The sequence below is a fragment of the Hirundo rustica genome, chromosome 15, assembly GCF_015227805.2.
Source record: "Hirundo rustica isolate bHirRus1 chromosome 15, bHirRus1.pri.v3, whole genome shotgun sequence".
Taxonomy (NCBI): Eukaryota; Metazoa; Chordata; class Aves; order Passeriformes; family Hirundinidae; genus Hirundo; species Hirundo rustica.
In genome coordinates this window covers 10718484-10734982 of record NC_053464.1, presented here as the reverse complement: position 1 = coordinate 10734982, position 16499 = coordinate 10718484, and the positions used below count along the sequence as shown (strand labels likewise).

Sequence of the window (16499 nt, the reverse complement as noted above, 5' to 3'; positions counted from 1 at the left end):
ATTATTCTATAATATCTTATTTTGTTCTTTATTATTTTATTTCTGTATTACTTTTGCCCCATTTACACTGTTTGCCTACATTTGGACTCCTCCTCTATTACTAGCAGAATAGTGCTGATTCCAGAGATAAGACACACAAAGCAAAGGTGATACAGACAGGCAATTATAAAAACATCTTTGTTTCCCGGGGTGGACAGCCTTCCCGTGGAGGTCACTCTGACAATGTTCCAGGATGTACTTGTGGAGCTGGTAGCTGGTGCAGCGAGGGGCCAAGCAGTGTAATCAGAGCTGACATCTGGGTGCTCGCTGTCAGGGCTTCAGGAAACTTGTTTTGCTCTGAGATAGATCTGCTCTCACTGGGCAACGGGAAAAGCCTATGTGACTGTTAAAACAAGAGTGGAAAAAATATGGATCTGGAATATGCATTGCTTTATCCTGCCAAGCCAAGTGTTTATTGTGGAGGCCAGACACATCTGTCCTTCTCCAGCAGATATGGTGTTTCTTGGATTAAAAAGGCTGACTGTAGTGGAACAGTGGAAGAAATTGCTTCAGAAGGCTGACTTATTGGAGTTCTATATCACATGGACCCTGTCAGAAAAATATTAGCCACAATAAAAGCTGACACTCGGGGAGATGAAAGCAATATTGCTTGATATTGTGATTACCTTTCTAGCAATGTGCTGGAGGTGAGCAGTGGGGAATTGAGTCCTTTCTTCATTTGACCTGGGTGGTCACTATGATTACTTCAGGGACTTTTTTTTTGTTTTGTTTTATGTAATAAAACATCTGTAATAAAAGATTTAAAAAAAAATTAGTTTTGGGAAAGGAATTGGAGACATGGATTGCAGGCAGCTATTTGGGTCAAGGGGTTCAGTTTTTGCCAGGCTCCAGATGGAGATGAGAGGAGGACAGGGCTGGAAGTGACTCTGAAGCTGAATCCATCAACACTGTACAGGCAATGAGAACAGCATCAATTTACTGAGCTGCACCTGATCCAAAGTTTGGCAAGAGAGGGATCGATGCAGGCTTTATTCCCTGTGTGGGGTATTTCTGAGAATGCTGCTTGTGAATGTGGGTCTGTTCTGAAAGCTGCAGCAAGTGTGAATAACAGCGCTCATCACACTATCTCTGCATTTTCATGCCCTTGCAGATTTACTGGAAGATCTTGGAAAACTGCAGTGTTGGTGGAACAATTTAGTTATATCTAGGAAAAAGATTTTTTTTCTGGAAATTGACAGAAGAAATAAAATTTACCTACTGGAGGTGCACAGGTTTATTTTGGTGGAAGGAGACTGCAGGATATTTGCAGCCAGTGAATATTCATTGAATACTCTGCACTAGAGGGAAGTTTATTTTTTTCAGTTAAACCCAATATATGTTAACATTTGGCCTTTCCCTATGCTTTTGGTTTGGACTCAGAACATTTTCCCATATGTTACTGTAATTTTTTTCCAGAAAAGCAGATACCTTCTCTGTTCCTCTACAAAAGCTTTATGCCACAATAATTTAAGATTTCCTCCAGGTCAGAATATTTCTGCATGTAAAACCTCTTTGAAGGTTTAAATAGATTGTAAGTGAGTTTTGACATGTATTAGCACGTGTCAGGTACAGTAGTTATTAAGGGTAGTGGAGACAAGGCACATTCCATCTCTCCAGAGACTGACTCGCAGGTGTCCAGATCACTACAGGCCACGAGCCGGCAAAGCCCCTAAAAAAAAATTTTAGAAAATCACCCTTTGTTACAACAAGCATTAAAAACTTCTTTTGCCACCCATTTCAGCAATAGGTGGAGTGAGGAATGAGCTCTAGTTGCTCTTACAAAATCGTGTCCCAGGATTATTACTGGGAAAACTGCCTTTTTATTTCTTTTAATGTAAATCTTTTCTGTCTCTCTCTCTAAGGTTCTGCACCCACACAGAACATACTTTAAAGTTATATTAAAGCATACATTTACGTTAAAGCATGATGTGCATTAGTTAAATAGGAGTTCCTGAGTTCTGTCCTGTTCCTGTCCTCTTTATCAGCTGAATATGCCTGCATCCAAACAACTCATAACAGAGAAATATTTTGATGGACTTTTTTTTTTAATCCTTTAATTCCTTTCATTCATATATCAGGAAGGAGTGTGATATGCAAAAGGAAATACTCAGGCCTGGGTACTTTTTTAATCAGAACAGGTTTGAGCAAAGCCAGCTGACTCACTGCCCTTCTCTTCTCAGGGCACAGCCTCCGTCCTGCAGCGCAGGTCTGACAACGAGGAGTACGTTGAAGTTGGAAGACTTGGTCCATCAGATTATTTTGGTAAGAAAATTCAGCTAAGCATGGTTCAGAAAGACAGGCACATCTGGGTCAAGTACTTATTGTCTTAATTAGTGTTCCACTCTTACATGCGAGGGGTTATGCGCAGGTCAGCTGCTGCTCTCAGCGATGCTCAGAGATTTCAGGGAAGCTGAATCCATTCCTTGGTTTACACCAGTGAGACTGACAGGAGACAGATCCAGAATCAGCAAACCAGTCTGAAAGCATTTGTTTTCAAAGGCATTTTACACACATGCATTATGCATGTGTAATGCATTTGTACTGTCAACAGAATTATGTAAAGTGTCTATCAAGAGATATATAAAGGGAGATGTTCTACAAGCAGAGCAATGGGGTGGTGGAATATTCACCCTCTGAAAGAGAGGAGGGCGTGTGACAGTGTGTTGTCTCTGTTTCCAGGTGAGATAGCCTTGCTGCTCAACCGGCCCCGGGCGGCCACGGTGGTGGCACGTGGACCCCTCAAGTGTGTGAAGCTGGACCGGCCCCGCTTCGAACGAGTGCTCGGCCCCTGCTCCGAGATCCTCAAGAGAAACATTCAGAGATACAACAGCTTCATTTCGCTCACCGTCTAAATGATTCCTCTGGAAAGCTGCCTTCATGTGACCTTGTGCACTTAAAATTTGCTCTGTGCAGCTCCGTAGCTTTATGAAGAAAAAAAAAAAGGAAGTGTGCATTTTATGTGTATTTTTTTCTGTTTATGTCACCTAGTGGATGTCAGCTCAAATTTCACATATCATGGAAGTGGAAGGATAACTGGGTAAGACTAGCTTTGGGGAAGAATGGGGCTCTTTTGGGCTCTTGGCTTGCCGACAAGATTTTGACCTATTGTTGGTTCATATTGCTTAAAACTGTGGGTTCAACTATTTAAAACATATGAATTTTTGTTTTCTTTGTTATCTTTAAAGCTGGTCTTACTCACCTTTGTCAAAGTTCTTTGATCAAGTGATGTGAAAGGTGTCCCTGCCCATGGCAAGGGGTTGGAAGTCGATGGCCTTTCATGTCCCTTCCAACCCAAACCAGTCTGTGATTCCATGATAACTCTCTGCCTGTCACTTCTCAAAGACTTTTCACCGGTTACGGACTGGGGGGTTCCAAAACCCCATGGAATGAGTGGCAGTCTCATTGATGAGATGCAGTTTAAGGGGGAAGGTTGGAGAAGGTTTTGATCATTCCAGAAAGCCAGGGAGAAGTAAAGCTTTTGAGTGATTTTATTTGTGGATTAGATATAGGGGCCATATTCCTCTGTGTCACAAACCGTTTTGGATATGCTTTGTAGGATATGCTCAGGCAAACAGCCTCCTTCAGTCTTCTGGGTGAAGAGTTCAAGGGACAATGTTTTGTAAGAATTCAAATGGAGCCTTTAGGACCTAAGTTACTTGTCCTCAGCTTTTTTTAAATAAGGGTTTACATTAGAGGGCTTAGAAGTCCAATGGGGGCTTCTTTGCTGAATTAAGTTGGCTTCAAAACTCAGCAGAACGTCCTCAGCCACTTCTCTGAACATTACATGAAATGCTGAAGAGATGGTGCCAGGTGCACTTCAGGGACAAATACAGCAGCTTGTTTTTAATAAGGTCCACTTAAGTAAATTCAAATGCCTTTCTTCTAGTATATGACTAAATTTTAAAATTTTTTAAAATTTTCTGAAAGCCGAATAAGTGCTTCAAAATGCTGCTTCTCCTCCAAAAGACAGGTATTTTGTAACAAAGAGCACTAGGATCCTGAAGCCCAGGTCCATCAGGGGCCTCACAGCCTTGACGGCAGTCAGTGCTGCCCTGCCTAGACATGGGGCTCCTCCTGAATGGAGCTTTTTGCAGATCTCTCCAGGCTGGGGATCTGCACAGCCCTCAGGAATGGATCATTTGGATTATGATTTGCAAAGCTTTACCTTTGCAGGTAAACTTGTCATTGCCAGCAGCAGCAAAGCTCTGCATCTCAGCCACCCTAAACACCACTGCCTGCCCTTCAACTGGGCCAAAACTCCCTTTCTTCTTTACAATAACATTCTTCTGAGTGCATACAGACTTTCTGTACCTCTGATGTGCCAAAGGTTAAGTAGTGAAACACGGCACCAAACCTTCCTTTTGAAACTAGAAGTGTAGCTGAACTTGGCTAAATGGCTAAAATGAATCCTACTGACATGCAGTTGCTTTCTTTGGAATTAACAAATACTAATTGGACCCGTTCCTATTGACTCCCACCAAGGGCCCAATATTCCAGTAGCTGCCCACAGTGGTTCTCACAGAGCTAAAAAGCTTCTCAGCTTCACGCTCTTCTCATCTCTTAAAGGTGCTTAATTTATTTTAGCATCATTTCAGTGGTCCTGTTAGTGTATATTCGTTGCTGCTATTTATTATGATTATGTTATGCTTCTTGCACGTGTTATTAAATGACCATTCACAGTTTCCAACCTTGCAATTCTTAATCACGTACATTTATATAGGCAGACTCCCATTCTATATCAATAGGTCAATGTAGATGCATTTGGTTATTTGCTGCACTGTTTTTGTATTCTCTTGTGCAATTTTTAAAAGAAATACTTTTAAACGTTACCAGTCACTCAAGTATGTTCTTTTACCTGCTGCATTTCTGTTGTGTTGGTAAAAAATTGTGAATGTTTCGCAAAATATGCAGGACACATCTCTTGTCAAATACCAAGTATTAGCCTCACTGTTTAGAAGTTACTCAAGCACACAGACACACTGCAGATTCTTTGCTTTAAACCTTTACAGCTCATGGAAAATACATTTGAATTATGGTTCTGTTATAAGCAATCTCAAGAGAAATGTAACTGTCTAACACCAGGATTCCTGTGCTTTAAGTGGAACAAAATGATATTCAGTGACATTTTGAAGATAATTGTAATATTTGCAGTGGATGATGGGACAGGATTATGGTATGAATAAAATTCTTCTACGTTATAAGTGGCTATTGTGCGTTTATTGCTAATGGAAGTCTGTGTGAGTAGATGTCATGTTCCAGTTAAAATCTGCATATCATCAGAACTTTGAGCTCTACTGAAAAGAATCAGATGCAAAGGGACAAAAAATAGACCAAGATTCCCAGTGCTATATATAGTAATGGAAACCAAACTGGTTTTGTAGAGGATTAGCATGAAGGAAAAAAGAATCATCTGTTTAATTGTAACCATATATGTCTGTATAAAGAAATAAGGGTCCAAGGTGTCTGTGGGACCCTCCTGTTGTTGTCCAGGTGCCAGCTGTGAAACCCTCAGGACTGATGCTGAGCCTGTTGTATGGCCAGGGGGTACACCGGGGGAAAACTGGCTCTTTCCCTCTCAAATACCAGTGCTGCTCCTTTTCCTCCAGTATCACAGGCAAAGCTTATGGTCCCAACTACACCAGGGAACTGTCCCAATCATTCCTCTCAACTTTTGGTCACACATGGATTTTTAGAAGTGGGGCTGCCCTGGGACTGAAGCACAGCCCTGTTTTCAGCACCAGGGATGTATTGTGCTGCTGCCATGGCTTGTGTTCATGCCATGGGCTTGCCAGGAACTACACTGAGGACAAACTTCTCAGGGAAGGCAGAGTCTCCAAAGGAATCACCTGTACCTCATGCATCAAGGTGCAGACACGGGTTGAAGAACTGGAGAGTGTGGCTTCTGGGTGTTCTGTGTGCTGTTAGTGTCACCCCACCTACCAGAGCTCTGGGTGGCCACTTCGGTAGGTGCGTTTCAGTCCAAGCTTGGCTCCAGAGCTGGAGCTGTCACCCCAGAGCAGAGGGCAGGGCTAGTGGCTCACTCCTTGCAGCTTCATTGTTGTGGCCCCCGCACAGAAATCTTGGGCGGCTCCTGACATCCAAGGGCTGTCCAGCCTTCTGTTTTTGGAGTGTGTTATTTTTCCCCCCTTTGCTATGATTCAGGAGGGAAGGACTGGTCTTTCCAGAGAATTACTCACATTATGCAGTAATCAGAAGTGACCACTCTCTCTGAGGTCCTTCCAGATGTTACCAGCCCACACTCCCCAGCAAAGAGAATCTCACCACTCCTCACTGTCATTCCTTTTTTGGTTGGTTTTAATTGTGTCGCAGCCATTTCAGGACTCCTGAGACAAAAGAAAAGATTTTATTTTTTAATAGAAACTAATTGCACCTCAGGTTTTACAAGGCCATGTGGCTGACCAGGCTTTGGTGTGTGTATCATATTTCTCCAGCTGGCTCAGGCATTCTCACTGCTTCGTGGCACTAAAGTGGTGCAGAAGTCATTGAGTCACATGAACCCTGTGAATCCTTCCTTGATTATTAAGCAAACATTGCCTGACACCATGTTATCTGTTCAGGTGTTGGTGGGAAAAAAGAGCTGTTGGAGAAACAAGTAACCCCAGCCGGTTGTTGGCTGCTGGGCTGTTTTTCTTGCAGTCAGTGGTCTTTGGAAGTGGAGTCACCACACAAAGGGTGAGATTTCTCCTGTTGCAAAAGTTGCACAAGGTGTGCACATCCCATTCGGTTTTAAGTCTTAAATGGTGCATAAATCCTTTTACTGCCCTACTTATGGGAGAAGTGTTTGTTCTTTGTGCTCATTTCTGCAGGGCAAAGAGGATATTATCCTGTGTGGCAGCATCACCATGATGACCTCCTCAAAGAGTAGGTAACTGAGAACCAACCAGCTTAAAGTCTCACAGCTGATATTCCAAAGACTAGCTCACTATGTAGAGACCAAATTATCCCCTTTTACATTGCCAGGCATATTTTTTTAAACTTGTTTCCAATGATTTGGCAACTCTGACTGGAGCTTCAAGTGCACACGACTGCTCAGAAACTCATAAGAGCATTTCCAGCCAGAGTCATTTCTGTAGGTCCCTCTTCCCTCTGGAGAAAGAGAGCATATTTGGATACGAGCAGATGTGTAGCCTTGAAAATCTGATGTTACGGGAATACATTGGCTTGGATGCTCCTCCTCCTCCAGGGATTTCTCTGTGGGTCTTTGCTGCTCAGCAGAGTTGTATCTGGGATGCAGCACTCTCACAAGCCGGCCTTTTCTCTCAGAACACCGCCTGGCCGAAGGAGCTGGCATCTGCAGCCATCTGGTATTTTTTCTGAAGGCTGAGGATGTTTTTTGTGCTTGATCAGGCTCCAATACCAGAGTGATTCTTCTGATGTCTAAAAATCTGGATTGAGTTTTTAGAAAAGAGGCTGCACTTTGCCTGGGCAAGGAAAGCAAAGCATGAGCGTCTCCTTGGGCTGCTCTGACTCCTATCTCAGATGTACAAGGGTAATTTTTCCCTCCTGAGTGTTTCAGCCCCTCCCCAGCAGTGCTTTAATTCTTGTTTTCAAGTCACTCTCTGCATAAGCATCACAGAGAGCCCCCATAGCCCAGACCAGCTGCAGCATACTTCTCATGCTCTTGTGCATCAGCAATTTCAATTGTGCAGGGTTCCCTTTAAAAAGTCGTGAGATCTTATGAAGGAAAAAAAAAAATCATTTTTACCCAAAAAGACTGCTCCTATTCCAGCATAAACTGCCTCCAAACGTGGAACAGTGGCGTGCCATGTTGCTGCATGGGCCAGCAGTGCTGAATGAATTGGCAGATGCTGTGTTGCTGTGTGATCTCTGGGAGCTGGGCTGTGAGAACTGCTCCTCTGCTTGCAGCTTCGGTTCAAAGCTGAGAGAGCTGTTTTGCCAAAAAAGTGCCCCCCACCCAAGCCCCAGTGGGATAAATGGAGCCTTGTGCTGCCAAGACTCACTGGGTGCATTCACCTTACCCTCGGTGGGTGCTGACAGCCTCCACTCTTCCCAGAGCTGGCAGTTGGAAACAGGATGTATAGACTGATGATGAGGTAGGGAATTTCTCACCACTGCCTGCTGTTACTGGCGCTCTGGATGTTCATACTGCTGGCTCCAGGGAAATCAAGCCTTTCTGGGAAGTGGCTACTCCCTATCCTCTTTATACAGAAAATGTATTGTTATTCTTTGAAAGCACTTTTGTATTGCCCTTAGACTACAAGCATGGCGATTGTTCCATTAGAAGACATCATGGTGCATAGCAGTGAAATACGACGTACAGTACCATGCAGTATGTATTTTCCAGATAAACTGGGAAAACAGTGAAATGGATCTGCAGTGTGGGGGTACAATAGCTGCTTTGCATTCCTCCACATGTGTGGAATTCATGTGCACTACAGAGTGACTCTGTTTCGTTCCCATGTGCTTACAATGATCGGATGATCCGTTGTATTTTCTATCCGGTTTCATTTTCTCCGTTGTGTTTGTGGGCCAAGCACAAAGTCGCAGCGGCTTCAGATTGAACGTGGCAATGAATTAGTGCTGGCTAAACCCTCCCACCATTTATAACTGTGGCAGCGAGAGGGAACAGACTCAGCAGCTGAAAAACACAAGAGATTATTTCTCCTCATCAACCAGGGGCAGCTCAAGCCGATTGCCAGATAGGAGGAGTTGGCTGGGCTTGCAGACTCTGGGTTGTTTGACTGAGACTTCCCAGCCCTGAGGTGCATCTCCTCCACAGCCCACCCTGACTGGGGAGCTGAGGTGCCGTGGGAGTGCAGAGCAGGGAGATGTGTCACTGTTCACAGTTTAACTTGTGTAAGGATGACTCTGGAAATTGCTGCTGGAAGGGAATCTGCATCTCTCAGCGCCAGCTCCTGCAGGGATGAAAAATCCCTGTCTTGGCCCTGCCTGGAGGAAGGAGTTGTGCCCCTGAGCATGGTTCATATGGCTCCTGGGGAGACAGAAGGTGTTTGAGAAAGCAACAGAGCTGCTCCCCAGCCTGGAAAGCCTGTAAGTCACTGCTAATGGCCACCACAAGCACTATGAGCTCTGCTCCACGGGCCAAATTCCCGTGAGATGATAGGATGGTTCATATCCTTGACACATATCCAGCATCACACCCTCTCCCATTGCCTTGCTTGTCTGGCTCTTAGCCTAGGATCTAACTTTTAAAGAATAACATGACCAGCAAGGAGGGCTTTTTAAACCTTAGGTTTTCAGGGGGCAGGAGAAGGTACCAAAATGGACAGAGGAATATGAGAACCAGCCCAACAAAGGCGCCCTTGTGCGGGCGGGGAGATGCAGCAGAACCTGTGTCCGGATGAAAGCTGCCCTATCAAAATAGCCATAAACAAACCCGCCTCCTCTGCTACAGAAAAGCTGTTGTGCCAGGAGCATATTAAATTGTATATGCTTTTTCTCAAGGCAAAAGAATTGCAGCAGTGATGGCAGCTGTGTGTGCTGGAGCCGAGCCACCGTATTCAACTCGTGAAGGCCTTGCTGAGGACGGGGTGGGGGAAGGACTGTGGATGAATGTATTATTCAGAGGGACCCACACTGGAATGATCTACCGGCACTGGGGATGTGTGAAAGGGGACAAGAGTGACTGCCCCAACACCAAAGGCTGATGTGTTTGCCAGAGGTAGAACAGGTGATGGGCCAGGTCCCCTCCCAGACTGGGAGCCATGCTCCTGCTGGTGTTGTTTATGGGGGGACAAAAGATGTGTTTTGCCTTCCCCAGGTTTCCCTGGGGAGGTTCCATGTCTCAACCCTCAGAAGCAGAGCTGGGCTGCAACCACTGCTCAAGCTCGGTTGGAAGAACAGGTTTCAGGCAGGAGGTGCCCAACCTTCCCAGTGCAAGGGGGCAGAAGATGAGATTTAAAACCAGGGGTGAGCATGGAGCCACAGGCAACCCCATCTGCCACCTGGCTGGCCCCAGATGTGGATAAATGGGAAATAAAATGACCTCACACCCACAGGGTGACTTGTTTCCGCCCCCTTTTCTCCCAGCAGGTCTGTTCCCTGCTTGCTTCTGGCCTATGTTCTGGAGAGACAGGACGCAGAGAGCTCAGGACTCACCCATGCTGCAGCTATCACCTTGTATCCGTGAGACCACCTCTGTGTGAGCATCCCCACGCCAGGAACAAGGGCTTGGAGAGATCCTCCAACCTCTGAATATTAGCGAAAGCCACAGGATGGATTTCATCACTATTCACATCATCTCTGCCATATGTTAGCTGAGCATCCCAGACAAGCTTGTTGCTCTGTTGTTTGGAGGAAGATCTCTGCTGCCCAGGCTCTGCCCTTCACTCACTGGGCTATCAGACGTCCAAGCCTGGACCTCACTTCCCAGAGGAGACACACATGTCCCATGGATGCCCACATCACCCAGAGACCTTCTGTGAAGCATGGTGAGTTCTAAAATCTTTTTCCACACTGAGCTGCAACTCTCCTGTGAACAAAGGTTGGGAGTAAAGGATGTAGGATGCTTTCCTTATTAACTCAGGAGCATGCTAGGTAAAGACACCTCCTGTAGATCTCCTTAGGAGGGAGTGAAATAAAACAGAATAAATTCAAAAAGGATGACTTCTGTGCAGACACCGTGCAGGTGCCTCATCAAAGATCACTTTATCCCCAGGCGATACAGTTCAAAAGCTGCAGCAAGGAAATGGGATAGAAGAGCCTGACACTCATCTCAGCTTAAATTCAGTCACTGCAGCTGTCCCGTTCTTTAAGGCAGAAGGGGAAATTTATGGCTCTCCTGCAATGCGAGCAATGCTGTGAGCACCCACAAGGTAAATGCCCTTTTGTGCCTGAATCCCTTCCCTATCTGAAGTCACTGCACAGACAGGGCTAACACGATTCCGTGAAAGAAAACCCATTTCAGTTGCTTTTTAAGCAGATTACAGCAGATTAGCTGACTAATCTATACGGAATCCTTTCTAACAATTTCAAACTGTAAACAAATCCAGCCACTATTGCATTGCACAGTAAATATTTACTGTGGATTTTATGAAGATTAACTTCAAATGATATTTGCAACAATGGTTTTATTTTGTGACTTGCTACCTTCAGTAATGTAAAACCTTCAGAAACAAACATGCCTCCTACAAAGTGTGAATTTAAGGTCTGTCAGCTGTACTATTGCATCTACCAGAGCATGTACACAAGCAGAAACTGAACACAGTATTGATGGCAGATGAAGGAAGGGAATAATAAAAGTTACTGGTGCCAAATAAAAATGCCTAGGTTTATCATAACATGGAAGTAATGTCCTCCCTAGAAGATGTGACCTGGTGTTAGTAGCTGACACCTCACTGCTACTCACAGTTGGTTTTCCAGCTGCAGAAAAGAGCTGAGCAAGGTTTGCAGGCAAAGGGGTGTTGAGGGATGTTGTTTGGCATCCTGAGACATCACCCTCCTTGGGTGTTTGGTGTGGGTGGACCTGGCCCTGGTGGCAGGTGAGAAAGGAGGCAGCCTTTGTGATGAAGCTGTTCCTCTTCCTGAAAATCTGGGGTTGTCGTTGTATCTCCCTCATTGTGTCTCCAGCCACGTGGAGAAACCTCAGAGCCACCAGACCAATGCTGCAGAGCTGCTGCTCACTCAGTGAGGTTCCTACAATCACAGTGACTCCTGGTGCGAAGGAGAGGGCTGACCAGAGCACCTCTTCCTTCCAAAAAAAACGGGCCAGAGGCCGCTGCTGAAGAACCACAGGCCAAAGCCAAGGCAGAACCATGTTTGGCAGCACACCATGCTCTGAATTGGGCGTTCCAGGGTCAGCCAGCAGTAGCCCCTGTGGGGCTGTGCCCGGGGCCGCTCGGGCTGACTGGCTCGGGTCCCGCTGCTCCTTGCACAGCCCTCGGTAGGGACATGGGGAATGTTGTGTCTACCAGGCCAGTGAAGGAATGCTCAGTTTACAAGACAATAGATTTTTAGGAAGCCAGAAGAAGTTAAACAGCCTTCCCAGATGGAAGATTGTCCCTTTCCACCCTTTGTATAATTAGGGCAGCTTCATACTCCTGTAAAGAGATGATCTGTTTAATATAAGAGGTTTTCAAAGTCTTAGCAAATGAGTATCTGAGAACTGGCTTCTGATGTGGTTTATGTTCTTTTTGATAGATTTAGGTTATGGGAATGTTGGTTACAGAGGCAGTGAGTGATTCATGCTGAAACCATCCGGGTGCCGTCTGATCCATGCTGTCCATCCGAAGGTAAAGGGAGACTGCAGCCTGTGCTGTGTTAATGCCTGCAGTTTGAACTGTTCAGTGTAAGTTATAATTGCAGAAAAATTACTGCAGCAGAGAAGAAGAAAGGTTTGTTTTTTTCAGAGAGAGGTAATCCTTCCCAGAGCAACATTTCCGTAGCGAGCTGGGGTCTGACAGCTATGCCTCAGGACCTCAAACTTCTGTGCTCCGTGTAAGGAGTTGTACTGGCACCTTAGGAAAAGCAGGTCTCCCTGGAGACTCTCTGGCTGCTGCTTGTCAAGCACAAAGCAACACAGACCGGAGCCGATTGCTCTGTGCTACTGCCCACCTTGGAGTGGTCTTGGAAAACATTATTTCCCCCCTGGCTGTGGGTTTGTCTCAGCAGTACTCACAGGATCAAGCCCTTGAGCAGATGAGGGAAGGAAGCAGGGGGAGAAATAGCATTTTCCTTTACTTTTATTTCCTATAGTCAAGCATTTGTAAATCCTGTGTGAAGAACATCAAAGCTAGTAAAGGGGCACTTTTGGGCTCTCAAAAACCTCAAAGGGGAGCTGCCCTCCAGCCCAAATGTGCTCCCTGAAGCCCATGTCCCATCACAGATCCTCTTTGCCTGGCTGGGGCTGGGCCTTGCTGCTGCCCAGGCTGCCAGCTGAAAAACCAATCCCAAAAGAATCTCAGCGCCACAACAGGAGACCAGGCACCGAGCGTGGAAAATTGGATGGACAAAGTCAGGGGGTGCCCTGTTGGGCAGTAATGAAGTGGTCACTGCCATCCAGCTGCCTTGCAGCTCATCTCTGTGCTGCCTCCTGTCACAAAGGCATGAACGGTGAGAAGCAGGGATACTCCTCATCAAAATTCATGGATTCCCATTGCACTTGTGTAACTTCCCCAGGACTTGTGTGAGAGCAGGGCGAGGCCACAAGCCAAGAGCTTTGCAGCATCACATACCTTTGCTGCCACGTAATAAGCAGAAGACTCAAGGATACTAGTTTTGTTTGCAGGCTTTCCCCCTCTATTGCTCATGTTTCAGCTGTGTATAAACTCAGAAGAAAATTTGCATCATTTTCATATCAGATTTGTAGGTGAATTATGGGGTTTCCTAGACCACTTACTCTCGTAACATGAAGATAAATTCAGAATTCCTGGAGCAGTGGCTTGTAGAGGCATCAGGAAAGGTCTGGCGATGGGGTAGGAGTCTGTGAGCATTGGGGCAGCAGCTCCAGCCCACTGAGCCCTTTGGGTGGTGCTGGACACCCACAGGGCTGTGCTGGACAGCCTGGGGTTGCTCCATAAGGGGCTGTGTGTCCCTCCCAGCCCCACCTTTATTTCCACAGAATCATGGGCACACAAGGATCACTGGGTGCAACTCCTGACCTCACACAAAACACCCCAAAAATTCCACCTTGCACCCAGGAGCCTTCTCCAAACGCTTCAACTGTATCAAGTCTTGGTGTTGTACCCACTTCCCTCGGGGGCTGTCCCAGCGTTCCACCACCCTCTGGGTGAAGAACCTTTTCCTCACATCCACCCTAAACCTCCCTGACACAACTTCGTGCCGCTTTGCAGTGTTTCGGTGGCCGTGTGCCTTGGGGGTTAGTTCACACACCCCAGCCCACTGCACATGCTTCCCACTCAGCCTGGGAGGGAGAACATCTGCAGCATGAGGAGGGACAGGTATGTGTCTGATTCAGCATCCCTGTTTCATGGCAGGCTGGTGGCCTCGGCTGAAGGCCGGCCCTCAGGATAACCGGGCACGGTCGAGGCCTCCGCGGCCTGGCGGAACGCTGGCCAAGGAGTAGCGCCGGCAGCTCCTGCCCGAGATAAGGCAGCGTGCTTTCAGGATTTATTGCCTTTATCCCCATGTACTGCCAGGCTGAATGTTTCAATTATCTTTTTCCGCGGTGGCATTTCCCTAACAAGCAGCGTTATTTTGTTGCTGCTGTTTGGGCCCGGACAGACAGGGCCTTGTTTTCCAAACATGACACACATGCATTGAAAAGCAAGCAGGCCATGGCAAAGCATATTTGGTCTGCCTTGGTGGTTTGAAAGGTTATTATCTGACCCTGCGCTCATCACCTCAGCCCCATAAATCTAGCAAAGGGGCCATTCTTAGCCCTTTAGAAATGCATCCTGTTTCCTCTGCAGTGGACTCATAATTTTATTGCTGACCCTACCCAGTAATTCCACTAATTCATTCACTCTGAGTTTCTTAGAAGTTAATCCACGCCCCAACTTGACTCTCTTGAGGCAAATTCAGCCTTGGGGCAACTTCATCCATAACTGGGATTAACATTAGCACTCTAGCCCATGGATCCTCCTTTATGGTTGAGGCAGCATCTCAAATTGCATATTGGCATCAGACGGTTGTTTTCAAGATCTCACATAGCTCCAAGTCCTCCTCTCTGATGCTGCATGTGCTGATAACGAGCTGTGTTAGCTAATCCCCCATCAGGATTCATAATGTCAGGAGAAAAACCCGGTAGAAAAAAATGTTCATCACAGTTTGTTCTGCAGCACAAAAGGTCGTTCTGGCTGAATAGCTTGTCAGAAAATTTCCATTTGGTGTGAAAGTTTTTCAGGGGAAATTGAGAGCTTCTCCTCTGTGATAATCAGAATATTTCAGTTTTCAATAGCTACCAACTGTCCCCTGCACCAAAGTGTAAGGTGAGATGCCAACACAAAAGATCACTTCCTCCAAAAGTGCTCATGAAAAGTGTTTCCAGCAGCTCTTCTTGTGACCCTGAGCTATCTATTACCTGCTGAAACCCCTAGACCGCCTCTAGACCAGCATAGCACCCTTATGTCTCCAGCTCCCACAGGCAGCACACAGATTTCCATAGGGCACGGCCAGAGTGGTGTTAACTGAGGGAGGATTATCTGTATCTGGACTCCATACAGCGATGTACAAAATTAGATTGTTAAGGAGAAGAAAAGCAGAAATATAAACTGATGAGAGCTTGCCTTATGTTGCTGCCAAATATGATCCTTTTGCATTAGGAGATTAACCTAAAAAAGTTCTGGCCTCTGCTTTTTAATCCATTTTACATCTCATCCATCATTATAGGCGAGGCTGTTGGCAGACCGGGAGGTGTGTCTGAAGCAATGGGACCAGTGAATGTCCCCAGAAGGGGATGTGTGTCATGTGGGGTCCTGGAAAAACTCCATCACCTTTCCTCTGAGCAGGGTGTGATGGAGACAGGGTGCTGGGATGAGAGCGGATGGATCTGAGCTCTGATTTCAACCCAGGCAGCAGGTGTGGAAGGAAAAATAGTTGTTACAAGGCAGGAGGCTGCTGCACCACCAGGCCCAGAAAGAAATGTTTGATGTGCTTCAGCCTGAGTAAAGCCACAGGCTGCCCATCAGCCAGGATGTGTAGGAGCATCCCAGTGGAGTCCCAGGAGAGACCTGTCTGTCCACCGTGCAACACACCCCCCTGAACACAGCCTTGAAACAGCCTCTGGCAGCCAATATGCTTCCTTTTACCAACAGAAAAACACTCGCAACCTCAGTTCCCAGGAGGGCATGATTAAAGGAATGTCTTTTGGCCAAAGGGTGGATATGGATAAAACCTGCACATTTGCCAGGTCTGCTGGGTGCTGGGCAGGTGAGGGGAGGGAGGGCTCTTTGCAAAACAGGGTTTGCCTGGAGCTGCTGCTAAACTCATTTTTTAACAGACCATTTTCGATTATTTCCTATCCCCTTGATACACCACCAAAATAGATCCAGTTCTCCCCTGTTTTAGCCTCTGCTAAAACCCTCAGACCACATCTTCTCCTATAACAAAAAGTATGTGGAATTGGCTAAAAGAGAAACATTCCTGTTCTCACAAAACTTAAAAAAAAAAAAAAAAAGAATCCACTCCTTTCTTAAAGAAAAAAATAACACTTATAAGACTTTATAAAACTGCTTCTGTCCAGAAGGCTCCTGCGTCAGCTCAGCTTCGCCCCTTTAACCATTGCTGTTCCAAGCCTCCCTGTGAATTATTAATCACCCCAAAATAGCTGCTGAGGAAAGAGGCAAAAAGGGAAGGCTCGATAACAGCAGTACGTATGGCAAAATTTATTTTGATCTTACTGAAAGTCTTTAAGGAAATCTTTAAGAGGTCGGGGCAGGATGAGGCAATGATGAAGCTGGAGGGATGCCGGCAGGCAGGAGCCCGTGGCCTGGTGGGGGGGGATGTGGGATGCCTTTGCAGACTCGGGGGAGTAACCCTGAAAGGGAGAAGGAGAGAGA

The 16499-nt window shown here is 46.2% G+C and overlaps 1 protein-coding gene across 2 annotated transcripts in view; it reads left to right on the top strand.

Moving 5' to 3' along the window:
- The window catches only part of PRKAR1B (protein kinase cAMP-dependent type I regulatory subunit beta), a 92347-nt gene extending 87107 nt beyond the window's left edge, over nt 1-5240 (top strand). For both annotated transcript variants that reach the window (XM_040079320.2, XM_058422619.1), the window contains exons 10-11: nt 2220-2301; nt 2719-5240. In XM_040079320.2, coding sequence (XP_039935254.1) covers nt 2220-2301; nt 2719-2891 — 255 coding nt within the window. In that variant the 3' untranslated portion in view covers nt 2892-5240. The remainder of the gene's footprint in view (nt 1-2219; nt 2302-2718) is intronic.
- The last annotated feature ends 11259 nt before the right edge of the window (nt 5241-16499 follow it).